General features: G+C 51.7%; 1 protein-coding gene and 1 long non-coding RNA gene across 2 annotated transcripts; one reads left to right on the top strand and one right to left on the bottom strand.

The window, feature by feature from the left end:
- The first annotated feature begins 471 nt into the window (after nucleotides 1-471).
- Nucleotides 472-27944, top strand: SPOCD1 (SPOC domain containing 1). The gene is made up of 16 exons (XM_036025688.1): nucleotides 472-788; nucleotides 6504-7889; nucleotides 16849-16890; nucleotides 17895-18071; nucleotides 18471-18512; nucleotides 18669-18729; nucleotides 19044-19134; nucleotides 19893-20052; nucleotides 20169-20285; nucleotides 21865-21990; nucleotides 24329-24503; nucleotides 24686-24836; nucleotides 25124-25259; nucleotides 25809-25898; nucleotides 26182-26368; nucleotides 27122-27944. The coding sequence occupies exons 1-16, from the start codon at nucleotides 699-701 to the stop codon at nucleotides 27757-27759; spliced, it is 3669 nt and encodes a 1222-aa protein (XP_035881581.1). The 5' UTR covers nucleotides 472-698; the 3' UTR covers nucleotides 27760-27944.
- On the bottom strand, nucleotides 818-2766 carry LOC118500556. Its single transcript, XR_004903122.1, has 2 exons — nucleotides 1672-2766; nucleotides 818-1256 (listed from the first exon to the last, which is right to left on the bottom strand). It is a non-coding gene; the product is annotated as an uncharacterized LOC118500556 (long non-coding RNA).

Here is a 27944-nt window from a genome sequence, read left to right as displayed (position 1 = left end):
TTGGTTCTTCTCGCCAGCGCAGTGAAGAATTATAGATCAGCGAGTCTATTATCGTGAAAAAAGTGTTTATTGGTGATCTGTTCTCGTGGAAGAGAACAGGACTGGTTGTGGTGGGGGAGAAGGGCAAGGGCAAGGGTGGCAAGGGCAGGGGTGGCAAGAGCAAGAGAGATCCTTTGTTCTGAAGACTTGCCGTTGGTGGGATGGGGGAGAGTGGAGAAGTTACATGTTGACAGGAAAAGGTGGTGCCAGCTTTCCAGGATGGGGGCGTGAATACCCAAAGGTATTAAGGGACTTCTTCCTTTAGGCACGGTGGGCCCTTTCCAGCCTTTCAGGCCTTGGGATAAAAGCACAGTTTCAAAGGCTTTCTTTCCCAGATAACGGAAGATACATAGAATTTCAAGTCCATGTGTGGGACTTGTCTCCCTCTTCATCCCTGCCTTTGCCTGCTGTCTATCCTACCCAACACGGCTGCTAGCAGTAGTAATAGCTTCCCTTTGTTGAGCCCGTACTAGGTGTGTGAGGTGCTTTGCCTACATTATCCCCTAATCCACACTGGTGGGTGCTCAATCAGTGGCAGCCACTCGGAGGTTGTTATTATCCCTCTTCTCCAGGTGAGGAAACACAGGCTTTGAGAGATCAAATGACTGCCCAGAGCCACTGGGATTGGAATCTGAGTCTGGGTGACTCCGAAGACCTAGATGCTCCATTGGCCGGATGGGCGGCCGTGTAACAAAAGCAGCTTCAGGCAAAAGGACATTGATCTGAAGTCCAGGAATGCAGCAGATAAGGTCGGTTTCAAAGATAATCAAGAGGCAGATTTTTCTGTTTTGTTTCGTCCTCTAAAGAAGTTTATTCACACACACGGGGGATATAGTTTCATTACTAAGGTTACCGAGCTTCTCTGGGGCCAGAACCGGGCACACTCAGCTGGGGAAGGGCCCTGTTTCTACGGGGCAGTGGCTGCAGGAGGAAGGAAAGGGCAAGGTCTAAAGTTCAGCGTGTGCGGCAGCTCCGAGGTCCCCCTGATCAGAGGCACAGCCAAGGCCTGGGGTTCAGAGGCCCAGGAGCCAGCTGCCCGGGTGAATGAAGAGGGACTCAGTCCGCGTCTCACCCGCATCTGACATCTGACATCAGGGGAGTCAAAAGTCTCCAAAGAGGTAGGAAGTGTACCCTCCCAAACAGTAATGTCAAAATGTCAAAGAGACACAGGAGCTGAGGAAAAGAGCTCCCAGGGGCCAAAGCTGGAAGAGCTTGAGCTACAAAATAAGTAAAGTGGCATTGCATCACAACCCAAAGTATAAAACAACCAATCTGCGAGTCCGTACTGCCACAAATAAATTATTAAATAAATGGTATAAATAAATGATTGGGAAGACTCTAATCTCCCAGGAAAAACTCCAGATTATTTCCGTCCATATTCTGCGCTCAGGGAGGCGGCACATGCTGTCCATCGCTGCAGCACGGGCTGCATGAAGTGACTTCCTTCTTAGAGCGCCGTGTGGAAGGGCGGGGCAGAGGGACCTGCCCTGGGGGAGACCTGGCCAGTGCTACCTCTGCCAGAAGACCAGGTCACCATCAACACCGTTAGTCAGGCTGCGATGATCCGTGTCCACCAGCAGCCCCTGGCAGCCTGGGGAAAGGCCTGCTTTTCATAAACACAAACACATTCACCTGAGGCCGCCACAGCTTTGGTTCACTCCTGGCTGTGTCTGTCCATGACCTTGAAGTGTTGGGAGAAGCCCAGAGGCACAGGAGATCCAATCACTTCAGCTGTGGCCCAGGACTTAGAGATATGGACAGCCACATTCAGTGGCATCTCAGGAGGGCTCTGTCAGAGGTCCAGCAGTGGCCACTGAGCTTGACCAGGATCACCAGCTGTAACAGAGTTACATGGCCCTAGTGGGCATGACCGTAGTGAAGGGGGGTAACAGTGTGTAGAGGAGGTCCCACCAGCTGGGGTCAGGGGGACACCAGTGCCTGGAAGCACGAGCCAAGTCCTGCTGGTGGCCCTGAGGGGCAGCTTGTCCATCTTAAGCAGGAGCCCAGCCTCGGGACACAGAGCTGCTCACTGTTCTCGGAAACCTCTTGCCTCGGGCCCAGAAGGTCTGCTTCTGGTTTTCCAGCTCACGAAGTCCACAACCTTGATTGAACAAATCAGAGGATTCATGTCAGAGGCAGGTCCGGGCTTGTCTTGGCGGAGCTGTGGACGGCCCGAGTGCCCTCTGGCCGGGCAGCCTGCTGCTGACCAGCAGTGCAGGGGGTGCTTCTGGGGGACTTCCTGTGCTCCCCCCAGGTGTTGTTCGCTGGCGGCTCGGTGTGGTCCGGATCAGCCCCTCTTCCCTTTGACTCCACAGCAGTGGCTGAGGATGAAGGCCGTGCATAGAAATGCCCACGGAAAATGAACTCGTGTCCTCCTTCCCCTGCCCCAGCCGCGAGAGAGGCCCAGTGACAAAAGTCAGCCCACCTCAGGGAGGCAAGGCAGGGAGCTCCCCTCATTTGAAGCCACGCTGGCTCTAGCGTTAAGCCTATGCTTAGCATCACATATGTCACTTTGTTTGCGTCATTACATGTTCTCTGAAAATGTTATCTCCTTCCACCTTAAAATTCTTAAAGCAATAACTTTGCAGTGAAGTCTAGAAAACAATGTTTTACCGCATGATGGCGGCCCCTGCCCCCTGTGATGTCATGTGGCTATCACATGTCCCCGACATGGTGGGACACTCTTGCCCTCTGGGTCATTCTTGCCCCAAACCCTTAAAGCCAGTTTAATCAGGAGAAAAACATCAGAAAAACCCAACATGAGGAACATTTCACAGAACACCTGAGTATCACTCCTCAAAACTATCAAGGTCATGAGAAACGAGGAAAGACTGAGGCACTGTCACCGACCAGAGGAGACCGTGAGACATGATGGCTGATTGCAGGGTGCACCAGGGCGCCATGTGACGGGTACCCGCAGTGCACCAGGGCGCCATGTGACGGGTACCCGCAGTGCACCAGGGCGCCATGTGACGGGTACCCACAGTGCACCAGGGTGCCATGTGACAGGTACCCACCAAAGGTTTCAGGGTGCTGTTCCGGACCCTGACACAGAAAACAAAGACATCAGTGGGAAAACTGGTGATTTCCAAATAAAGCTTGTAGCTTAGTGAATAGTGACATTATTAATGTTGGTTTCTTAGCTGTGACAAATGGACCACGATAATGTGAGATGCTAACAGTGGAAGGAAGTGGGTGAGGGGCATATAGAACTCCCTGTATTACATTTCCAGCTTTTCTGGGAGCCTAAACTTATTTAGAGAAACCATTTATCAAAGGAAAAAAAAAACCCCCAAAAACCAGACACTCTCCTTGGCTCCCATATACTGTGCCATTATATTCTTCCTACGTGTGTGTTCTCATTTACTAAATGACAGCTACCACGCTGGGTACTGTGAATAAATACAGTGGCCAACAAGGCAGACCTGGTCTGGTTCCTGCCCTCAAGAGCGTAAGGTTTAGAGAAGGAACTTTGGATTGAGTTGCACTTGACGTTGAACCTCCAGCTCTGCTTCTCCCGTATTTCACGATCTTAGGTAAGTCACTTCATCTACCAAAACCTCAGTTTTCCTCCTCCATTGAAAGTTTATAATGATGTATGTATACTTCATAGTATTGATATGAAGATTCAATGAGAAGATATATAAAAATCCCAGCCCATGGTAAATGCTCAATAAACATTTATGAAAGAAACCCCCTGACCCCTGGATCTCGCCTGCAGCCTCCCATGCATTTACTCTAGGTCTAGTTTCACTTCTGTGGAAGGAGCTTCAATGCAAGAGGCAGCCGGGCCCAACAACAGCAAAGCGGGAACCTGGTGGTGAATAAGGAAGGCTGTGGAAAAGAGGTGCTGTCGTGAGTCAGTGAGGAATCGGCAAACAGTCTGGTCAAAGGCACTGGGCCAAAACCTGGGCAAAACCTACCTCTGATTACTTTTTATGACAATGAGACATTTCAGAATATCAGGAGACAGAGGGATGGGGCTCTTCAATCAACTCTACCACCTACAAACCTTGGGCCAGTTACTGAATCTCTGTGTGCCTATTTCCTCATCTGTAAAATGGGGACAATCACAGTCCTTTCCTCATAGACTTGGTGGGAGGATTAATATACGTAATTCAAAAAGGTAAACAGAGGATTAAGCTAGGTGAAGCATTTAGACCAGTCGCTGGCTCAAAATAGCGCCACATGTGCTGGCTGTCACTGTCCATTTACCCCCAGCACCACGGGGTGGGGGAGCGCCTCTGCACCCCGTTTCTTTCCCCAATGGTGGGAGGCTCCCATGATGCAAATGGATCAGCATAACAGTCCACTTAGCCTCAGGGGCCCTGGTCAAGTCTCTGCCATGATGAGCAGGACATTTCGTGGTGGGAGGTCTTTTCACTTACACCATTTATTTCTTTAGGGTAGCAGCTGGATGCTATTGTTGACATCCACTCTCAGCTCTTACCTCATTTGTGACCCTGACAGCCAGATCGTGACAGCTTTCAATGTGGGTTACATAACAGCTTCCTTTTTTTTTTTTTTTTGTAGTACACCTTATTTGTAAGACAAATATACAGAAAAATAAATGGAAGACTAAAACAGAGATATGCCCAAATACCTGGCATTCCATTTCCCTGGTTATTAACATTATCTTGCCTTTTAAATCCAACACCATGTCTTGGGGATGCACGCACCCTGATATAGAGATCTAACTTACTCATTCTGACTGCAGCGTCGTATTCCAATCGCTTGGAAGCGCCTCATCACCTCACGTGGCACAGGCTTTAGTGCCGGAAATCCCATCTTCCTCTTAGCGAGGTCTATAAAATCCTGAATTCTGCAGTGAAAACACTCACATAGTAGCAATGTTATAAACGTCATCTGGTTTTCAGCGTGCAGGATCATTCTCCAGGCAAAGCACGGCAAACTGAATTACCTTCCCAGAACAGAACGTGCCCACTACAAACCTCGACAAAGCAAAAGCAACAACTGAGTCGATGGAGGAGGGCAAACCTGGGGAGGGGAAATTATTCCTTTCACATGGAGGAGAATCAAAAGATACAGTCTAAAGAAGAAATAAACATGTAAGCCTATTATTCAAAGTCATAATTGTAACCAGTAGCAATATAAAAGTATGAATATAAAAAAATTGGGGAGGAGCAAAGGGAAAAGGATGGCTGATGAAAACATCACCTCAGGGAATCATAGACACTGTTAACATTAGTAAATCAGGTGATGGGGTGTGAGTACATTATTCCCAGTTATGAAAGTAACATAAAGAAAAAACTAAAACACATAGTAAGAAAAGAAAGAAAGAAAAGAAAAGAAAAAGAAACAAAAGAAAAAAGCATGGTTGCTCCCGGGTTCGGAAGTGAGAGGATATTTTAAAATTATTTCCAACTTTTTGGGGGGCTTGGATGTGCATTTTTACCTATATGAATTCTATTTTTATATTTGAGATAATTAAAATCATAATTAGGAAACCATGTAGATCTGATTCTGATATTCCCCTAGGGGCTCAGGCACTTTCAGGAACTCTCCATCACCTTAGGATCCAGTTTAAACTCTCAGATTCCAGGCCCTTCGACATCACATCGGACCTCTGGCTTCAGGCAACCCACCCACCTCGTCTCAGGAGCGTGGGGGATAGGCACCTCCTCCGGGAAGTCCTCTGGAGGGAGTGCGCCCTCTGCTGGTGCTGAGACATCAGCTCGTCTTGGGGGAAGCCTTTTGCGTACCCCGGAGACTACGCCCCCATCCCTCACCCAGTGCTCCTCGCCTCACGTGATTTCAGCCTCTTCCCAGCTGGGGGTGGACCCCTGGAAGGGGGAGCCGGGGGACTCCAGTTGAGAGCTGCTGGACGGTTGGGAGCCGGATTCCTGGAGCGGTAGGGGACTGTCCTTCTCAGGCTTGGGAACCTGGCTGTGGTGTCTAGCAGAAGGAGACTGATGCGCGGGGGAGCAGGAGGTGATAGGAATGAAGGGCCTTTGGAGTCTGCTCCGTGAGCAGTGGTTTAGAGCTGGGCTTTCAGCTGCAGAGAGGATATGGGCCCTTCCGCTTCTATCCGCGTGTTCTTGGGCGAGAATCTTAACGTTTCTATGTGTTTCCTCACTGCCGGTGTGAAAGGAAATAATGCATAAGAGTAACTAGTTAATAACTGGTAACTGTTAATATCACATCCCACTTGAGCAAAAGTGTGAACTCTCAGAGATGGGAAGGCTGCAAGGTTGCTGCAGTTCAACCCTATTTGGTGGGCAGGCCTTTTCTTCCTCATCTGGGGCGCAGGCCCTGCTGGGGTGCTTACATCTGTGGGTGCTATCCCCAGTCCCTCTGGCCTCCAGGCCTCGAGAGTGGACAGGGCCCCGGGGTGGTGGCACCTGGAGGGGAGGCTGTTTTCCTCGTTCCCCACGGCCTGCTGTGCTGAATGGGCTGGTGAGTCAGAGCCTCCGTGATGAAGCCTCTTCTCTGTCTCCTCACAGGGCCCACGCTCTGCTTCTGGCCCCTGTGGGTGGACAGACATGTCTCAGGAAGGGGCTGCAGAGGGCTCCGGCACAGAGGACCCTGATCTCAGACCCCGACGAAGCTGTGGGCTTTCCCGGGAGGATATGGAAGAAGCGAGCTCCGTGTCAGGCCTGGCCCCAGACCTGCCTGGGGAAAGCTCTGGGGCCTCAGCTGGGGCTGGCAGCAGAGAGGGGGTGCCCAGGGAAGAGATCCGTCAAGGTGCCAGCTCCCAGGCTGGCGGTGCCCACTTGCTGGTCCTCGGTCTGCAGGCTGCAGGACGGAACCAGGATCTGGTGCCCGGCCCTAAGCTCCACATCCAGCTGCCCACGGTGCCTGCTCAGGGGAGGGCTCCGGCCACCAAGAAGCTCCAGATTTCACTACACAAAGTCTTGGATGAAAACTGGGCCAGCGATCTTTGTGGCATGTCCATGGGGCTCCCAGAGAGAGCTTTGGCTGGCGGGGAGAGGCCTGCAGGTGTGGAGAAGACGAGCTGCCCCAGGCCCAGAGAGGTCAGACAAGGAGGGAGGAGCTCTCCAGGGTGTGATGGAAGAAGCCACACCCTCAGTAAAGAGGAACCCCCCAAAAGGGAACTGCCATCCTCACTAGGCGCAGCCCCTGTGCAGGCAAGAAAGAAAAGCAAGAAGCATAACGCCTGCTCAGAGGGTGGGGAGGGGGTTGGTGGCTTCTTGTGGCTTGGTCAGAGGCCTGGTAGGGACGACCCCCAGTGTGTGAGAGATCCCCCACAAGGTGCTGACTTGGTGTCGTTGGGAGGCCTTTGCTGGCCTCTTTCTCCCAAGGACACAGGGCATGGTCCAGGAGATTCAGGTGGAAGTTGTGTGGGATCTGCCTCAGGGGCTGAGAAGTTCAGGTGTTTGCCTGCTGCAGGGGCTGGGGCCCGACCAGGCAGCCCCTATGACCCTGTCCTGTTCCCACTGCCCAGTGGAGGGGAGCGCCTCAGGCCAGCTGCCCAGGACCCTGCGCAGAGCCCTGCACTGTGCTTGAGAGAGTCTGGAAAGGCTTCCCCAGAGTGGCAAGAAGCTGAGCGGGTTGTTGTGGGGGCTGGCGGTGATGGTGGCCCTGCCGCCTCACCCAACCGGGAGGAGCTGGAGGTCAAGGTTCAGCCAGTATCCAGGGGGAGGCTGGGGCAAGGGCTCGCTGCTCCCACGGACACCCCTGCTGGCTCCCCAGAGTCTGCAGCCAGCGAGGCTCGCTCAGGCTCATTCAAAGGGCAGAGAATATCCGAGTGTGCTTCGTTGGGCATGGGCCCAGTGCCCCCTGCCGAGGACCAGGGCACAGACAGAAGCCCAGACAACTCCAGCCAGGACCAGCCGGCAGCATCCTGCCCAGGAGGCTTCCCCAGACTGGTAAGTTGAGTCTGAGAGGTTGGGACAGGAAGGGCCAGACCAGTCTCTCAACGCCATGCTTGGCAGTGGAATTTAATAGAGCTAAGCTGGGTAGACTTTTAGTGACTGTTATCCTTCATGCCCATTTCATACACGACTAAACTGAAGCCCACCAAGTCAGGAAACAGAAAGGAAACTACATTTGCTGCCATCTTGTGAGGGGTCAGTATCTTTTGGAATGGGTAAGTCCTGGGTTCAAATCTTGCCTCTGCCCACTTCCTCGCTGAGTGAACTTGGAACATTTTTTAACCTCCCTGTTTCCTCATCTGTAAAAAAGGAAATACTAGTTCCAATCTAATGGGGTTACCCTGAGGACTAAAGGAGATGACGGTGTAAAATAATGTGCCTAGCACAGCATATGGCACAAGGTAGAAGACTTAATTTATGTTAAGTTGGCTTTTGTTAGTGTTCACAATAGCCCTCTAAGGTGGCATTGGCTCCGTATTTCCAGATGGGGAAACTGAGGCTCAGGGAAGTTCACATACTTCTTCAAGCTCATACACAGCGAGGGAGTCAGTTCCCTGTGTTGCTCTTTTACACATTATAATCGTCTTTTATTAATAATTATAGCTTACATGTGTATATACCAAAGGCAGATGATGGCGCTACCTGTTTTTTGGTGTATACTTCTCACATAGTTGAATTTTTATCATATTTGCATGCTGAGCCCTTTTCATTGAATCTTCTCGTGAAGCCTGGAGAGGTAGGGTGACAGGCCCCAGGTCACATATCTGGTGAATGACAGAGCCAGGACGCGAACATGGCAGCCTGCACGGCCTGCCTGTGCGCCTTCCCTGCTGGGGAGGGTTGCTGCGGTTGCTGTCAGCGATCCTGTCTAGCTTGCCCTCCACGTGCTGAGCACCGTTCCAAGCACTTTGTCTTCAACTTTGCTAACAGCCCCGTGAAGTAGACGCCATTGACATGTACCCCTTTTACTGACGTGGACCCCGGAGCTCAGAGGGGTGAGATGACTAGTTCAAGGCCAAGCGGCGAGCTAGTAGAACTAGCGCGGGAACCAGTGAGCTGCCCGTGTGATTTACCGCCATTCGGTGCCACGACGACGTTAGAATGCGTTTCCACTGTCTTTGTAAGCGTCCCTTGAAGCCGTTAATTTTTAATAAGAAAACTAATGTGTGTTCATCACAGGAAATAAAGAAGAAATAAAAATCCCCATCATGTCAACATTCATTCAGAGCTATTTCCTGCTGACATTTCGGTGTATGTCCTTTTTGCCACCTCTTTTCTATGCATGTATCTTTGCCGAGAAGTGGGATCATGTGTGCCAGATTTTATGACTTGGGATTCTTTGGTATTTCAATTTTTTTCACAATTAATTGTTAGTGCAGAATGAAGAAATCCCTTTGACTGCCCCACAGCCCCGTCGCCTTCCACCCGCAGAGAACCACTGTGAGCAGTCTTCTTCCTGTGAGCTTCTGCCCGTGTGTGAACACCTGCAGAGCGCGCCCTCTTCTCTATAAATAGGCTAACACTACACCTCATTGTTCTGGGGCTTGTGCTTTGTTTAGTTCACATGCACTGTCGTGTTTGAAGCTTTTTCCAAGTTGGTACGTATTGTGCGGGTGAATCCCTGCGTCCTGCACCATAGCAGTTACAGACGGATTCGTCACAGGCCTTGCCAGGACTAGAGGGTGGGCTGGGACTCCCTCTTCTCCTCTCCTGCCTCTGTGGTGTGGGTCAGAGCACGAGGCCTGGGGGCCAGCAGACTGGTGCTGGGTCCTGGCTTCGCCGCTACCTGAGTGACCCAGGCAAGTGACCTCACCTTTCTGGCCGGTCTCACAGGGCAGTGGTGAGGAGCATGAGATGATGTGCGCTTGGCGTGTAGCAAGGCGCCTGGTGCAAGAAAAATATTCAAGAATGTTGCCTGCTATTGACACACAGTGTTGCCTGCCCTAAGTAATGCTGGGATGGACATCGCTGCACATCTGGCTTCTCCCCATCTCTCATTAGTTGTTTGGGCCAGCTGCCTAGAGTTGGGGTTCCTGGGTCCACAGTGTTTGAGGAGCTAGTTTGATCCGGGTGGAGGAGCCAGGGGCCCGGCTGCCTTGACTGGAAGCAGCCCACGGCTGCTCTCGCCTTCAGGCCCCATCCTTGACTCTGCGGCACAGCCCATCATCCCACAGCATCCCAAATAACCCGTTGCCATGGCAACTGGTGCCAGCTGCAGGAGAATTGAGGCTGGGCAAGACGGGGATGGGCGGGTGATTAAGGACGGGGTGTGGGGATAGTGTCCAGCAGGTCTGGAGTCCCCTTGAGAGCCCTAGCACCTTCTGGAGGCAGCCTGGCCTGTGCCAGGGGCAGACAGGGGTGTTCAAGGTCAGGCTCTGTGTCTTACTACAGGGCAACCCGAGATGAGAGATGTCTCTTCTCTGACTCTTAGTTTCCTCCGCTATGACATGGGGGAGTCAGCTGGGTCCCAGAACTGCTAGGATCTGGTATGTAAGGTTGGCTGTGTTGTATTTCTCTGGCTTGAAGTGGAGACCCTTGCAGGGCTGTGGGGAGGTGGGTTGGAACGCCATTTTCTTCTCTGTCCTGAGCCCTGCAGTGGCCAGCAAGGTCTGGAGCTATTCTTTGGATGGCAGGGGACGTGGGGAGGGCAGCTCTGCCAGAGCCCCCTGCTCTGTCCCTCACAACCAGGGAGGCACAGAGCCCCTCTGTCCCCACCCAGGCTCCAGCTTCAGGTGTCCTGTGTGTAGCTGCAGAGTGTCAGGAGCTATGTGAGGGAGGACCGTGTCTTTCCAACAGATGGGTGACCTAAGAATAGCGCTTTTTATTGAGTTCTTATTGTGTACAAGGAGCTTCACATATGTCACCATTTCGTACTTAATCCTCACCATAGCATTAAAAGCCAGTGTTAATACCCTTGCTTTGCCAATTAAGAAAACAGGGATTTAGAGAAGGTAAGTGATTCACTCAGGGTCTCACAGCAAGTGGGTGGTGCAGCCAGGATTTGAACCTGGGCTTGTAAGGTTCAAGAGTCCACACTCTGAGCAAGCTGCCAAAGGCTTGGCTGAGGGGGTTGCGTTTTTATTGGGACTTTGTTCTGATTTGTTCAACAAGCAGGACGTGGGAGGCCAGCCACCAGAGAGTCGATGCACAGACTGGAGGCCAGCAGACCCTGGATACCGGAAGGGCAACTGAGTCTTTCCTGGGGAGGGGTGGGTGGGAGGGTGTTAAGGCACAGTAGGGCAGAGGAGGGGGCTGTCGGAGCTGGGTCTGGGCAGAGGAAGTAGGCGTTCAACAAGGTGGGAAGGGTCTGCCAAGAGGAGGGCGGAGCCTGTGCAAAAGTCTAGAGGCAGAAGGCGGGTTGGAGCCTTATGCAGTACGGGCTTTGCTTCCAGTTATTTTTTGCCTTCGGATCTGTTTCATCTGATATTAATATAGCTACAAACCTGTATTTTGGCTGGTAGTTCCCTGTTCACATATGATTCCGTTTTTCCCTCTCTATCTTTTTACATTGTTGTATTTTAGAAACGGGTCTTTTGAATATCTTATAACTGGATTTTCTTTATTAAAGCTCTGATAATTAGTTTTATTTATCTCCAGGATTAGTCCGCTTACATTTGTTCTAATTGCTGATTTCTTTGACGCTAATCCTACTGTCTTATTCTGTGCTTTGCATTTTCTATACTTCCCCTCCTTTTAGATTGATTTTTTCCTTCTTCTTCTTCTTTTTTCCAGATTTTATTTATTTATTTATTTATTTATTTATTTATTTATTTTTAGAGAGGGAAGGGAAGGAGATAGAGAGAGAAACATCAATGTGCAGTTGCTGGGGGCCATGGCCTACAACCCAGGCATGTACCCTGACTGGGAATCGAACCTGTGACACTTTGGTTCACAGCCCGCGCTCAATCCACTGAGCTATGCCAGCCAGGGCTCCTTATTCTTCTTTATCCCACTAGTAGGGTGGAAGTTTTCTATGCCCCGCGTATATTCTTTTGGTGGTTATTTTAGAAATTTTAACACAAACACCTAACTTATTAAAGTATAAAGGTAGTTACTATCTCTACCTTCCTCTGAAATGATTTAAGGATCTTGGAATACTTTAATTCCAAGCATGAACCTTCCCTGTTGAAGTGCTGTTGTTATCCACTAGTTGGTCCTAAGTTGTTGTTTTTTTTTGTTTTGTTTTGTTTTTAATTTTTAAAAAGATTTTATTTATTTATTTTTAGAGAGGGAAGAGAGGGAGATAGAGAGAGAGAGAGAGAGAGAGAGGGAGAGAGAGAGAGAAACATCAATGTGCGGTTGCTGGGGGTTATGGCCTGCAACCCAAGAATGTACCCTGGCTGGGAATCGAACCTGAGACACTTTGGTTCCCAGCCCGCGCTCAATCCACTGAGCTACACCAGCCAGGGCTTATTTTCTTCTTTTTTAAAAAATATATTTTATTGCCCTGGCTGGCATAGCTCAGTAGATTGAGTGCGGGCTGCGAACCAAAGTGTCGCAGGTTCGATTCCCAGTCAGGGTACATGTCTGGGTTGTAGGCCATGACCCCCAGCAACCACACATTGATGTTTCTCTCTCTCTCTCTTTCTCCCTCCATTCCCTCTCTAAAAATAAAAATAAAAATAAAATCTTTAAAAAAGAAACTTAAAACTATTATTAAAATATATATATATATATTTTATTGATTATGCTATTGTCCCATTTTTTTCCCTCCCCTTTATTCCCCAATCCCACAGCATTCCCTTCCCCCTTACTTAGTTCATGTCCAGGGGTCATACGTATAAGTTCTTTGGATTCTCCATTTCCTATACTATTAACCTCCCCCTGTCTATTTTGTACCTACCATTTATGCTTCTTATCCCCTGTACTTTTTCCTTCAGTCTCCCCCCTCCCCACTGACAACCCTCCATATGATCTCCATTTCTGTGATTCTGTTCCTTCTAGTTGTATCATTAGTTTATTTTTTTGTTGTAGTTGATAGTTCTGTGTTTGTTGTCATCTTATTGTTCATTTTTTAATCATCTTCTTTTTCTTAGATAAATCCCTTTAACATTTCATATAATAAGGGCTTGGTGATGATGCTTTGACCTTGTCTGGGAAGCACTTTACCTGCCCTTCCATTCTAAATGATAGCTTTGCTGAATAGAGTAATCTTGGGTGTAGATCCTTGCCTTTCATGACTTGGAATACTTCTTTCCAGCCCCTTCTTGCCTGTAAGGTTTCTTTTGAGAAATCAGCTGACAGTCTGATGGGAATTCCTTTGTAGGTAACTGTGTCCTATTCTCTTGATGCTTTTAAGATTCTCTCCTTATCTTTAATCTTGGGTACTGTAATTATGATGTACCTCAGTGTATGCTTCCTTGGGTCCAACTTCTTTGGGACTCTGAGCTTCCTGGACTTCCTGGAAGTCTATTTCCTTTGCCAGATTGGGGAAGTCCTCCTTCATTTTGTTTTTAAATAGGTTTTCAATTTCTTGCTCTTCCTCTTCTCCTTATGGCACCCCTATGGTTTGGATGTTGGAGTGTTTAAAGTTGTCCTGGAGGTTCCTAAGCCTCTCCTTATTTTTCTGAGTTTTTGTTTCTTCATTTTGTTCTCATTGAATGTTTATCTCTTCCTGCTGCTCCAAACTGTTGATTTGAGTCCCAGTTTCCTTCCTTTCACTGTTGGTGCCCTCTATATTTTGCTTTATTTCACTTTGCATAGTCTTCACTTCTTTCTCTATTTTGTGACCATACTCAACCATTTCTGTGAGCATCCTGATTACCAATGTTTTGAACTCTGCATTTGATAGGTTGGCTATCTCTTCATCGCTTAGTTCTGTTTTGGAGCTTTGATCTGTTTTTTCATTTGGGCCATATTTTTTTTCTCAGCATGTCTGTTAACTTCTAAGGGGTGGAGCCTTAGGTATTCACCAGGGCAGGGCAACCCACGTTGCTGTGTTGCAGTGCTGTATGTGGGGGAGGGGTCTGAGAGGGAACAATGTTGCTTGCTTGGCTCTTGGCAGGTGTTCACTTACCTCCCCTACTACCCACAAGCAAACTGGGCCTTTCTGGTGCTGATTCCTGGGTGGGTGGGTTTGTGTATGTTCTAGGACCCTGTGGATCTCTCCAGCGAACTCTCCTGTGATGCTGGGAGTTACTCCCGCAACTGCAATTCCCACGGATTTTTATAGCCGGAGATTTGAGGCTTTATTTCACCATGCTGGAACCCTGGGTTGCATGGTTTGTCTCGCTCCCCAGTTGTTCCTCCTGGTTTATTCTCATGTGAATGTGGGACCATTACATCTGTCAGCTATCACCTCACCTACCTGGTCCTTCAGCTGCCACCTTACTGCGTGTCCTCTCTGTCCCAGCTGCCCATATCTGCCCTACCTACCAATCTAGATGAATATTTCTTCTTTAACTCCTTGGTTGTTGGACTTCCATACAGTTTGATTTTCTGGCAGTTGTGAGTTTTTTTTGTTTTGTTTTGTTTTTAAAGATTTTATTTATTTATTTTTAGAGAGGGAAAGGAGGAAGAAAGAGAGAGAAACATCAATGTGCGGTTGCTGGGGACCATGGCCTGCAACCCAGGCATGTGCCCTGACTGGGAATCGAACCTGCGATGCTTTGGTTCCCAGCCTGTGCTCAATCCACTGAGCTACACCAGCCGGGGCGTTTTTTGTTTTTAAATCTATTGTTGTCCTTCTTTTAGTTGTGCAATGAGGCAAAGTGTATCTACTTATGCTTCCATCTTGGCTGGAAGTCCTCAATAGTTATTTTCTTTAAGCACATTAAAAATATCATTCTGTTATGCCTTCCATATTACTGTTGAGAAGTGAGCTGTTAGTCTAATTGTAGGTAAAATGTCTTCTGGTGAGGGGCATTATAGAGTAGTGGTTAAAGGTGTGACCTCTGGAATCAGACTACCTGGATTTCAATCCTAGTGCTTTGGTTTACTAGCTGTGTGACACTGGGCAAGCTGATTAACCTCTCTGTGCTTCAGTTTCCTCTTCTGTAAAATGGGGTCAGTAATAATACCAGTACCTAACTCAGAGGGTTGTGGTGAGGATAACATGAACCAACATGTAAAGCATGCAAAACAGTGGTAGCACATTTTCAGTGTGATTCAAGTGTTAGCTGTCATTTTTTTCTCTCGATGTTTTTAGGATCTGCTTATCACTGGTGTTGAGTAGTTTTACTATCATTCGTCTAGGTGTGGATTTACTTTGACTTGTCGTGTTTGAAATCCACTGAGCTTTTTGAATCTGTGAATAGTTGTCTTTTATCAATTAAGGAAAATGCTTAGCCATGTATCTTCAAATATTACCTCTGCCCCATTCTCTCTCCTCTCTTGGAACTTTAGATTAATTAGTCCTTTTTCTCTAGTTTGCTACCCTTATTTCAGCTGTGTTTAATATGCTATTAAGCCTATATATTGAGTGTTTGATTTTAATTAGTGTTATCGTATTTTTTATTCCCAGAAGTTGTGTTTGGTTCTCGATGAAATCTGCTTGATCATTTTTAAAATATATATTTTTTGTCTTTTGCTCAGATGTTTGACTCCTTTCATTTCGTTAAGCAGGTAACACATGTGTATTTTGTATTCTGGTCTGAGAAGTCCAGTATCTAGCAGGGGCATCCAACCTGTGGCCCATGGGCCACCTGCAGCCCAGGATGGCTATTAATAAGGCCCAACACAAAATCGTAAATTTACTTAAAGCACAATGAGAGTTGACTGTTTTTGTTAGTGTTCACGTACTTAATGTGTGGCCCGAGACAACTCTTTTTCCAGTGTGGCCCAGAGACGCCAAAAGGTTGGACACCCCTGAATGTCTTTGCTGGTCTGATTGCTGCCTGTCGTTTGGGGGCTGATGATGCCGCTCTGCGGATCCCCGAGACAGAGGCCGGCCACAGGGTTTTCAATCGTGAAGGGCTATTCTTAATGCCTTCCCTGCTTTCCTTCCCAGATGTCTCATTTACTTCCCCCCGCCCCCCACTCTTTCTCAATTTATTTTTATTTTTTTGGAAGGCTGATTCATTCCCATGGTTTTTAAAAAGAAAAAAAGGTGAGAAGCCTCCTTCCCAGCTCCCAGGCCCCTTCCTGTCGGCAGCCTCAGTGGTTAGGTTCTGCTGGATACTTCCAGAGATATTTTATGCAGATTCAAGCAAATACACATTTAAAAATTCTTTTTTTCTCTCTTTTTAATGCAAGTGGTAGCACACGACACACATTGTTCTGGACTTGTTTTTTAGTTAAAAAAAAAGTTTTCTATTATAAGCGAAAGACGTGCTCGTTTTGAATAGCACAAGTACCCGAGTGTCTACAAGAGGAAAGCAAAAGTCCCCCCCTGGAATTTCATTCCCCAGAGGTAACCTCTATTATGCATCTATAAATATATATTTACATAAATGGGCTTATGCAATAGATTCTGTCTGCTATTCTTTCTCTCTTTGTCCTAATAGTACAGCATGACATGTTTCCACACCAGCCAGTGCTTCTGCAGAGCTCAGCAGTTAAGTGCTTTGGAGTCAGACAGAACTAGGTTCTACTCCTAGCTCTGCTGCTTAGTAGCAACGGGACTTTTCGGACCCTCTCTGAGCCTCAGTTTCCTTATCTGTAAAATGGGGTTAGAAATAGCACATACCTCATAGTGCTCTGAGACCTTTGTAAGATCACATGTGATGTGCTCCCTCCACAGCCAGTCACCTGCTAAGCCCCTGATGAATCGTAGTTTTTATGACTCACTCTTTTTAATGGCCACACGGAATCTATAGTACGGTGTACCACTGTTTACGAACCATCCCCCTTGGGTGACATTTGATCTCACTCATTTCATTTTGGTTGTAAATGCCAACCCAGTGAACACTGAACATATATCTCCCACCTCTGTGCGAGTGTCTTCTTATTAACTCCCTGCAGTGGGTCGCTGGGTCCTCTGTATTCTAACCTCTGCATCCTCTTTCTCTCCAAGGAGGAAATGAAAATGCCCCATGGGGTGAAGCATGTGTGTTACGTAGGTTTTTTACTTTTTATTACTACCCTTCTTCCTCCCTCTCCCAGGTCTGGTGGGGTGGGGGGTAGGGTTCTCCACATCAGAGGCAATCCCAGCCCCTGCCTTTCTCCACTCCCTTATGCTCCCTCATCACCCTCATACTCCCCTCTCCCCATGATGCCCAACCTCGGACTTCCAGTATTCCCCAGACTGTGGAACCTGCCCGTCCCTTTCCAGCCCCGTTTGCTTTCAAAACAAATCCCCATAGTTTGTAATAAATTAAATGGATCAAAACATACTTAAAATGGGATAAAAGCCTAAAGAAAGCAGGAAAAAAGGAAGGAGAAAGGGAAATCTTGTTACAGTAACCCCTCCCCCTCTACTCATCTTGGAAAGGTACAACTGCAAGGCTCAAAGTTTACACTGAGCTTCCTGGCAACCAGGGCACAAAGGAGAGCAGGATAGATTCTGCAGCTCATTAAAAATCAGGACCACTTGGCCGAGTAGCTCATTTGGTTAGAGCGTTGTGCAGATATGCCAAGGTTATGGATCTGATCCCCGGTCAGGGCACGTACAAGAATCAACCAATGAATGCATAGATCAGTGGAACAGCAAATCAATGTGTGTGTCTCTCTCCCCCCACCCCCCAAAAATCAATTAAATATTTTTAAAAAAGAAGACCAAACGCCCACTCAGCACCTGATGAGATGCGTCTCTGGTCAGGAGGCTGAGAAGGGTCTGGTTAACTCTGAATGTATCCGAGTGAGTGGGGAAGAGGAGAGGTGGGAATGAAGACAGGTTCCCTTCTTGGGACACAGGCCAAGCATGTACTGAACCCTACTATGTGCCAGGCTTTTGTAGGCATTGGGAATGTGTCGGGGACTGAGACGTGTCCTGTCCTCATGGAGCTGACAGTCCGGGGGTGGGGGAGGGTGACATAAGCCGTCACAGGTGAGGCGAGCACTCAGCAGGGAAGAGCCTCAGCGCTCACTGCTGGGTTTTGAAGTGCTGTTCTCCCCCTGCAGTTTGATTCCGGAGCAATGATCTACCTCCTGGGGGCCATCAGCCTTGGCCAGGCAGGGGGGCTGCAGCCTCCAAAGCTGGAGCCTCTGAACAGCTTGATGGAGGTCAGCTCGGCCTCACCTGCCCAAAGGCCCAGAAGGAAGGAGAGGCCCAGTGCCCAGGGCCCCACGGGGTGCCAGGTACAGAACAGGCTCTTTACATAGGTGATGTCACCGAGTCCCGTGGAGAGACGCCTCCACACCCGACTCGCAGAGATGCCATTGCAGCCCAGAGAGAGGCTGTCACTTGCTCACGGTCACACAGAATGCAGCAGCCAGAGGGTTAGACCGCCACCTGGCTGGCCAGCCTGGGGGTCTGCATGCTCTTTCTCCTGGGAGGGAGGGGCTGGGCCTCCAGTGCGTTTGGAGAGGGAGCGGTTGCCCACTTCTGTTCCTGGTGATCCCAGGTTCCTCCAGTGGCCTCCCTCAGGAGGGGCGGTGTGGGGCTCTGGTGTCCTCTCTGACCCCTCCCACCATCTGGGAGTGGCCCCCTGATCTGCAGGGACCTCGCTTCTCCTTCACATACTCTTCCCCTTGCAGGAGGGGCTTCCTCTTCAGGAGGCCTGTGCTGAGGATCCAGGGGTGAGTGCTTCTGTCCCTGTCACGTGGCTGCCCTCTCTGGGACATGGGTCAGGGAGAGTGTGGGAATTGGGGTGGGGCTGGGGAAGCAGTGTCCCTGGGGGCCAGCAGGCTGGACCCAGAGACACGGCCTCAGTTCCTTGCCCCCCTTCCCCACAGTGCAGCCCAGTGGAGGCTGAAGAGGAGGAGCAGGGTGAACAGGACTGGGGAGAAGACTCAGGTGAGGGGCCGTGGGTGGTGCCTTCAGCATTCGCCTGTCTTCCGGGGACTGGTGGGACTGAAGGGGGCTCATGCCCAGCAGGCCCTGGAGGACAAGATATGTCTCCTCCCCTTCTCACCCCCCTCCAATCAGCTTGTAGTCCTTCCCCAGAGAGCCATGGGCTGCTGGCTGCCTGGGTTCAGCTCTCAGACGGATAGGGGGCCAGGTCTCTGAGAGCATGCCCCCTCCTCTGCTTGCCTAAGCCCCTCAGCACGGAGTCTCTCCCTCTTCTTACCTCTGAGCATCCCCTGGACCTGTGACCCTTTTCCCCACAGTTCAGCTCCCACTCCAAAAGGAGAAGCTTCTCCTGGATATTGGGACAAGGGACACTGTGGTCCGTGTCATGCAGAACGTGCTGTGGAGTCGGTAAGGCCTTGCTCCCCACTTCCCCGACATCCCCAACATCCCGACGGGCTACCATCCCCTCCCTGGCCCGGGCCGCATTGTAAGGGCTTCTGTGTGCGTGACTAACTCACTGTGTAGCCGTGAGGTCACTTGCCCGCACCAAGAGTGAGAAGAGAGCTGAAATTTGACCCTGGGCCTCTCTGGCTTCAAGGTCATGCTTTCCCATTAAGCCGCCACAGCTCTCAGCATCTGCTCAGGTCCTCACGGATGTCACCCACAGCAAATGTGTCAGACACAATGAGACTCTGTGGTGGGAGCACCTCAGAGATCTGAGCCCAGGGCTGTCCTTCACCCATGGCGAGACCACGGTCCGGAGAGGGCAGGACGTTGCAAAAGCTGCCCAGCAAGTCAACGGCAGATGCAAGGCTACATCCAGGGCAAAGGCCCCGACCTCCGCCTTGGCTCATGCCTTACCCTCCCCCAGGGTACCCCCACCTTGTACATTTCTCACTTCCATGGGCCAGGGCTGAGCAGTCAGATCTTGCTTTGCCACTAACCACGTGGCCTCGAGCGAGCCAGTAACCTTCTCTGAGTCTCCGTTACCCCTTCTGTGAATGGAGAACGCTAACACTTACCCCTCACAGCCTTGGGGTGGGAATGAATGGGTTCATGCAGGAACACGCCCAGACCCTGCTTCCCGCCCACCTCTGTCCCTCCTGGGCTGAGTGCCCGGCTGGCCTCGCGGTGCAGTGCCATGGCCCTGTCCTTGTCGCCTGCAGCCTGCGGCAGCTCCCACACCTGGTGCTGAGTGAGGAGGTGGTGGAGGGCATCGCTGCTGGCATCGAGGCAGCCCTCTTCGACCTGACGCGAGCCACCAACTGCCACTACAAGAACAAGTACCGCAGCCTGCTGTTCAACCTGCGTGACCCCAGGAACCACGTGAGTGGGACTTGCGGCTGGGCCAGGCCCCTCTCAGAGGCACGGAGCCCTGGCGGGATGTTGGGGTGGGGGGCTCTCAGAGCCGTGTGGTGCAGCCCCTGCCCCTGCCCCTGCAGGACCTGTTTCTCAAAGTGGTCCACGGAGAGGTCACCCCCCACGGCCTGGTGCGGATGAACTCATTTCAGCTGGCCCCCCAAGAGCTGGCTCGCTGGCGGGACCAGGAGGAGAAAAGGGTGAGCTGTTTGTTGGGTCCGTAAGTCAGGTCGGGATAGGTGGCAGGACATGGGGGGAGCACGTGGGGAGGGGTGACCCGAAGTATGGAGCAGGACGGGAGACACGAGCCAGAGTGAGGAGGAAGGTGGGAGACGTGGGAGCACGGGCGGAGAGAAATGGAGAGACGAGGAGATGAAAAGAAAGAGCAGGCAGATGGCAAGAGAGTCGGAGGGACTCCACCAAACAAATTAGGGAAAGACGCCGGAGTGAGAGGGACAGGGATGGGGAGCCTGGCGGAGGAGCGATGCTCCCAGGGAGTGTTGTCTTCCACTGGCTTTTCTGTGGAGCTGGGCTGGGAGCGGGCCTGGGGATGATGGTCCAGACCCTGGAGTCCATGACCGACATCCATCATCTGTGGGGGATAGACCCCCGGGTGCCTGTTCCCATTCCGGCCTCAGAAGCCCCAGAAAGGCTGGAAGGCTTCCTGGTGCCCCAGGCTGGGTGAGGGACCCCACCCCACCCCCACATTTCACAGTTGCCCCCTCATGTTCCCTGTGTCCATGCCCCCACCCCTACCTGGGAACTGTTCAGAGGCAGGGGCGGCGCGGGCACCGAGTTGGCTTCTGGGTGTTTGCGTGGTGGTTTCTGTGGCCCAGTGAGAGAGGGAGGGGCTGACCTGGGAGTGGGGGCAGTAGGGTGGAGCGGGTGCTAAGGCTCCTGTTCTGGTGGACACTGGTAGACGCTGATTAGAATTAATGACTAGAATCCATTAGGTGAGTCCGTCCACTGGAGGTTGAACTTTTATCCAGGCACTGTGGGGGACCAGGGAGCGGGAGCCGCTGCATGGTTTGTGGGGTCCATGCTGAATGAAAATGTGGGGTACTCTGTCTGACAACTATTAAGAATTTCAAGGTGACGGCAGCACGGAGCATGGGGCCCTTCTAAACGGAGCCCTGTGCGGCCGCGCCAGAGCCTGTGCCCGTGAAGCCAGCACCGCCAGGGAGGGTAGGACCTCTGTCCTCCCGGGGTGGTCACACAGGGAGAAACGGGCTTTCGGGAAACATTTCAGAGACGATGGCATTGATCGAGGATAAGGGTCACAAGTAGCCTTTACTATGAGCCGGGCTCTAGGCTAAGCACTCCACATTTGCTGTTTAATACAGTACTCTCGACTTAATTCCTAGAGAACAGATCCTCTGAGGCTTAGGGTAGTGAAGCACCTCCCCAAGGCCGCTCTGCCTTGTGGGTCTTATTAATGATCCAGCCGGCACTCCAGAGCCTGCACTCTTCCCAGGATGGAGGGTGGGGTGCAGTCAGAAGCAGAATTGACTTGTGGATAAAAGTGAAGTTCAAGGAGGCTTCCTGGAGGAGGCAGAGCTTATGTTGGAGGGTGAATGAGTGGACTGTGGACAGGTAGGGCAGAGGGTAGAGGGCTTTCCCAGGTGAAGGGACTGGGAGAAGCAAAAGTGTGGCGGAAGGAAGGGCTGTTACGGAAGAGGACCACAGGAGACAGGCCTCAATGGAGGACAGTGGGCCCATGGGTTCTCGGTGGCCAGAGGCCCCTGAAACCGGCTGAGTCTGGGCTGCTCCTCCTACCAGGGCCTGGAGATCATTGAGCAGCAACAGAAGGAGTCCTGCAGCCTCCCGACCTCCAAACTGACCCACAAGGGTGAAGTTGAGATTCTGCGGGACACGGACCAAATGCTGACCCTAGAAGATCTGGTGGTGAGCCGGGGCCTGACCTGGTGCCAGCAGGGTCCGTGCCCGGGAGCCCAGTCCTTACTTCACCAGCTGTGTTGTCTCCGGCAACTCGCCTGACTCCTCTGTGGCCCACGGTCTTCACTGAGAATCTGGGTAGTGACCTAACGCGCGGGTCCAGATGAGCCTGGGGCAGGACAGCTGCTGGCCGGGGCCTGGCAGCTCCTTCTCAATGCCGGTCCCCCTCCTTTAGGCCTAACCCCAAGGGATCCGCGTAAGTGGTCCTAGAACCGCCATTTCCCCAGATCGCAGATCTTCAGTTTGCGGGAGGGCCGAGTTGTTTGAGGTGGCGTCTTTGTGCGGAGTATCCTCTTATTGCTGGGATCTGCTCTGGCCGCATGTCCACCCTGCTCCTTCCTCCTCCTTGGCCCCTCCGTCTTGAATGTGGCCTGACAGGGTGGCCCATTGGCCCTCCAGTCAACGAACCCATCAGCTTATGCCCTGCAGCTGTCAGAACTCGCCTGTGGCCCCCTTCAGTCGCTCTCAGAAGGCGGCTCTGGCTTTTGTGGAGTGTTCCGTGGGTCAGACGTCCACCCCAGTCGCAGCGGTGTGCCTAGGACGGGGAGTGCAGGGAAGGCCCCTTGAGCCATGCTCACTTGGGAAATGGCACTGAACACAACAGACAAAAATCCCTGCTCCTTCCAACCCGTAGCCAGGCCAACAACCTGAGCTGCTGCCTGTGCAGAGAGGAGCCCTCAGGGGTGGAGATGAGTGTAGGGGGAGGGGGAGGAGCTGGGAAGACCTGGAGAGAAGAGAGAGAGGAAGAGCAAGGGGCTGGCAGAGTAGGAGAGGGAAGATGACACACAACAATCATTACTCCTTGTTGAAACACCTACTGTGTGTGCCCTTTACAAAGAATGCCTCCTTCATTCAAATCTCACAATGACCCATGAGGTGGGTGGTGCCAGTTTCCTGGGTGAGGAACCTGGAGCCGTTTGTCCTGGGCGTCAGCTGGTTGGCAGAGGGGCAGCTGAGGTTTGAAGCCCGCAGTCTGACTCCAGAGTCTGAGCCTTGGCTCCACTCAGGGGTGGTTTACAGGGGCAAGAGTAGTTTTAAAGATCTTGAATCTTCCTAAAGCAGTGCTTGTGTTTGAAGCTGTTTCTTGTATGAGGAGAAAGGTGACTTGGCAATGGGCATCAGGAGTCTTACAAATAAATATGCATTCTCCCCGATTCTGTCATCTGCTTCTGAGAACTTGCCCTTAGGAAATCATTGAGAGTTTAGGAAAATCCTTGCTGCACGAGGATGTCCTCGGGACCATTTGTAACAGTGAAAACCTGGGAATGAGCCGGTCATCTAGCAACCAAGGTGACGTGTGTGCACTGCCACCCGCCCTGTCCGCGCGATAGCTTCAGGGCCCACGGGCCGTGGCAGATGCCTCCACTTTAATTCACGGGCAGGGCGAGAGTGCAGGCTCACCTCCCTCTGTTGTGCTTTGCTTTACTGTGCTCTGCAGGCATTGCTTTATTTATTTATTTATTTGCAAACGGAAGGTTTGTGGGCGCCCTGTGTTGAGTGAGTCTCTTGGCACAATTTTTCCAGTGGGCTCAGATGATGGCTAGGATTTTTAACACAAAAGTATTCTTCTTGTTTTATTTGGGGGAACCTAAAATTTATTCTGGGTACACTATGATACATGAGCATATTGTCTTCCCGTATTTTGTACTTTGCTCTATTTTTTAAAAAAAAATGTATCGAACGCATTGGGGTGACAGTGGCTAATGAAATTATATAGGTTTCAGGTGTAGGATTCTATAACACATCATCTGTATATTGTATTGTGTGTTTACCACAATAAAGTCTTAATTAAGATAGGTACATTCGCTAATACATGAAGCCATTGAGCACTTCATAGACTGTAGAGCCGTGTAAACATAACTTTTGTTACCCACTGGGACCCAAAAAGTGGCTCTGACTCCGTGAATTGCAATATTCGCTTTATTGGGGGAGGTCTGGAACCGAACCCACAATGCCTCTGAGGTGTACGCCTGTTAGGCTGAGCATTTGATCCTAGCTGTTTTAGTAAAAGGATCCCTAGAACCTGGGTATCGAAGAACTGTTCTGACGGAATACCCAGAACAGCAACGGTTGTCTCTGAGGACAAGGGATGGGTGATTTTTTTTCTTTTTAATTTTTGAATTTTCTGTGTCTTCCAAATATTCTTTAACACGCTCACAGTGCTTTTGTAAGAAAAGAACATGCTATTTGGAAAAATAAAACTGTGTCCCTGAGGCTTTCTGCTCGTGGAGGGTCCTGACTCCCGTGCTGCCTTCCCAGTGCACCCCTCTCCTCCTGTGCCTCCCAGGAACCCGTGGTGCCCATCCACTGCAGCCCACTGGCCCTGCCTGCCACATCAAAGGACCCCATGGAGTGGCAGGAGGACCCCACGGAGCAGCAGGAGGGCCCCATGGAGCAGCAGGAAAACCACACAGAGCAGCATGAGCGCTACTTCTTAGACCTCGGCGGCCACCTCTGCAAGGGTTGTAGGAGACATGGGGAGGGCCTGGGATGGGGGCAGGGAGGGCAGGCTGGAGCCGAGTGTGGGGTTTGCAGTAACAGGGATGCGTGGCCTGGGAAGAAAGTGGCAGGGTGGGGAGAGCCCTGGGCTGGCTTCAGCTTAGCTGCCTGCCCCTGTTTCAGCTCCTGCCTCTCCTGTTTGCAGACTGGAAGTCCTTATGTGAGCTACCAGGCTTCTCCAAGGCCAATAGAAGGGTGGAGGACAGTGTCTTTCAGAGAGCCTCAAGCCCAGCCTCTGTGTCCTCTTCAGAGATGCCCCAGCTTGGGGAGAAACCTCCCATGGAGCCCCAGGACAGGTGTGGAGCTGGGGGCAGCATGGTAGAGGGGGCTATCGCCGGGGCAGCAGACACAGCATGGGCTTTTCTTTCTGTGGGGCCTTGGACAAATCTTACCTCTTCTATGGGTATCAGTTTCTGCGTCTGTGCAGTGGATCTAATCCTTCCGGCCTACTGGTTTCCTCCTGCGTGGGCCATGCTCAGACCCACAGTGAAGATGCAGAATCTCCTTTGAAAAGGAAGGAGATGCCCGGGGAAGCCCTGATGACCTGCTCCTCCTGGCCCTGTCTCTCTGTCCCTCCCTCTAGGCTCCAGATGTCTGCTGGGCCTACGAAGGCCCTGTCCAGCCTGCCGCCCTGGGAGGGGGCTCTGCACATGTTCTCCATTAAGCAGTTCCGGGTCAAGGCCCAGCTGGTCTCAGGACTCAGCTGTCGGCTCATCACGGTACTACTGCCCTATTCGTCAGGGAGTCCCTCACACACTGACCAGCCCAGTCAGCTCCTCACACCCTCATTCACTTGATTCATTCATTCATTCATTCATTCATTCTTTTACTCGTTCCAAGATTCTCTATGCCTGGCTCTGCACTACACATGGGGACAACTGAGGTTCCAGCCCCACTCCTGCAGAGTCACACATGGGCGGAGGAGCCAATGCATAAAGCAGGAGGGACCCAGGAGAGGGGCCTATGCCTCCCTGGCCCAGAGGGGACTTTAGGAGTGCCTGTGAAGTGACTAATGATCAGCTGAAAGGCGGGATGGCAACAGGAGGTCAGAGGAGGGAGTGAGGGGCTTCCAAGAAGTCGTAGGAGACTGGCTGCGACAATAGGACTCCAGGGGTGATTAGGGCTTCCGGGGCAGCCACTTGGGGTCCTGATAGATCGCTAGCCTGTCGTCTTTGCCACAGCCTGTGGCCTTCAAGTAGCTGATATTTAGTCTACCCTGCCTCGATGAGAATCTGGAGGGCCTGACTGGCCGTGCTCGCTGCCCTCAGGCCCTGCCCCAGGTGATCTGCTCAGCAGGCTGCATCCCTCCGAACACCATCTGGGACCTTCTGGCCAGCATCTGCCCAGCCAAGGCCAAGGTAACCGCCCACCCTTGGGCATCCCCTCTTCGGCTAGCACCATAGCCCCAGCTCTGTGCGTGCTCCCTCTCTCTCCCCCTCGGGAGCAGAGGCCTGGTGCGGGATGTTCCGGTCGAGGTCCCCCTGGGACTGCAGGCTCACTGTGGGTCCCTGGGCAAGCCCCTCTGTTTTCTTCTCTGGAAAATGGGGGCACACGCCCTCACAGGGGGTTGGGTAAGAGTGGGGTGTTTGCAGGAGTGAAGGATGACTGCTCCTACAGCTGCGCTCTCTCCGGTAACTCCAGGACTTCTGCGCGGTCAGGCTGTGCCCGCAGGGGGCTCGGGACACCCAGAACTGCCGCCTGCTCTACTCCTACCTCAACAATAAGCAGTGCCACGGCCTGGCAGCCGTGGAGCACGTGATGGTGGTCCTGCTGCCCCTGCCCGCCTTCCAGCCCCTGCCCACCAGACTGCGCTCTCTTGGAGGCCCAGGTGGGTGCCTCCATGCCCATCCGGACTCTGCCTCCCCTCACTTGGTGACCAGATGAGGCACTGTTGACACAGTTGCCCGTGTCTCTCTGAAGGCAGGCGTGTCTCAGAAGAGAACTCTTGAGATAGCAAAATGTGATAACAATAACAACAGTAGCCCACAGTTGTATGTTGCTTACCACATGGCCTACAAAAGCATATTTATAGCCCTGGCTGATGTGGCTCAGTGGTTGAGTTCTGGCCTGCGAATCAAAGGGTCACCGGTTCAATTCCCAGTCAGAGCACATGCCTGGGTTGAGGGCCAGGTCCTCAGTAGGGAGGCGCATGAGAGGCAACCACACATCAATGTTTCTCTCCCTCTATTTCCCCCTCCCTTCTCCTCTCTAAAAATGAATACATAAAATCTTTTTTTTCCAAAAGCTTATTTATAGTAATTCATTCAGTCCTCAGAATAACCCTAGCAGAATGGTGCTATTAGTTTCTCCATTTCACAGAGGAAGAAACTGGGGTAGGGTCAAACCGTCCATGCCTACCTTTAGCCAGGTGAACCCTTTCCCATACTGAGAGCAAATCTTCAGAGACAGGTTCACCCTTCCACTGATGTTCCCCAGCGTCTCACGGGCCGCCGTCTCACTGCTGGAAAGCTCCGCTTGGGGTTTAACCTCCAGACCGCCTGCCACAGCCGGAATGCAGCTTCTGCGGGGCTGTGCATTCTTTCCCACCAGGCCTTCGGTTTCTCCTCTCCTCTTTCCCCAGGCCTGGAAACCACTCACTCAAGCCTGCTGCTGGCTGTGCTGTTCCCCAAGGCAGGGCTTCCAGACACAGCAGAGTTCAGCCCCTTGCTGGGGAAGGTTCGCAAGACGGTCTCCTTCAACAAAAAAGTGGAGATGAGATGCCACCAGCGGAAGGCCAAGAGGCCAGATGTGGCTCGGAAGGGGTCCCCTCCCCCAGGGGGTGCCCTTCAGCAAAGCCAGGGCAGAGGCAGCCTGGCTCCAAGGGGAATCTGTGCTTGGCAGAGGCCCCCTGGAGGCAGGGGGAGACTGTGGGAAGAGTCTGACACCTGGCAGAGTCCTGGGCGAGGGCAGGGGCCCACAAGACCAGGCCGGTGCCAGTCCTGGCACCCCTATTCAGCAGCACCAGCTGGTCACGGCCGGCACCTCCACAGGGCTTCCTGCCCCCAACAAGCCCTGCTGCAGCATCTTGAATGCCTGGTGACTATGAGCCACCAGCTCCAAGCCTCCCTGAGATCCTCGGGCCAGGAGCTTCTTCCTCAGCCCCACGCAGCCCGTGGGATTCTTGGCCTCTTTGGCCAGCCCCCTGGCCCAGCCCCTGACTCCTCTTTGGGACCTACAGATGGAGCTGGCTCTGAATGTCCCCTCCCTGAAGAAACGTGACCCTCGTTACCCACCAGAAGAGGGGTTTTGATTCTCCCACCAGTGCTGAACCCCGAGCTCTTCCAGGGAGAGGCAGGGGCAGAGGAAGGGAGGGCCAGCTCAGCCCACCTGCCCCTTTTGAGTTTCCTGTTCTGCAAGTTGTCTAGCGTTGATCGTTGGTTCAATAAAGATTTTGACAAAGTTGA

This window comes from Phyllostomus discolor, chromosome 5 (genome assembly GCF_004126475.2).
Source record: "Phyllostomus discolor isolate MPI-MPIP mPhyDis1 chromosome 5, mPhyDis1.pri.v3, whole genome shotgun sequence".
In the NCBI taxonomy this organism is placed as follows: domain Eukaryota; kingdom Metazoa; phylum Chordata; class Mammalia; order Chiroptera; family Phyllostomidae; genus Phyllostomus; species Phyllostomus discolor.
The sequence above is the reverse complement of the archived record's forward strand: the minus strand, read 5'-3'. Positions and strand labels throughout refer to the sequence as shown.

Excerpts from the sequence above, each read along its gene's own strand:
- SPOCD1 (XM_036025688.1), top strand. The coding sequence starts at position 699 with ATGCTCCATTGGCCGGATGGGCGGCCGTGTAACAAAAGCAGCTTCAGG. Across the intron at positions 19,135-19,892 it reads CAGAACGTGCTGTGGAGTCG|CCTGCGGCAGCTCCCACACC; the intron begins GTAAGGCCTTGC and ends TGTCGCCTGCAG. Across the intron at positions 20,286-21,864 it reads GGGACCAGGAGGAGAAAAGG|GGCCTGGAGATCATTGAGCA; the intron begins GTGAGCTGTTTG and ends TCCTCCTACCAG.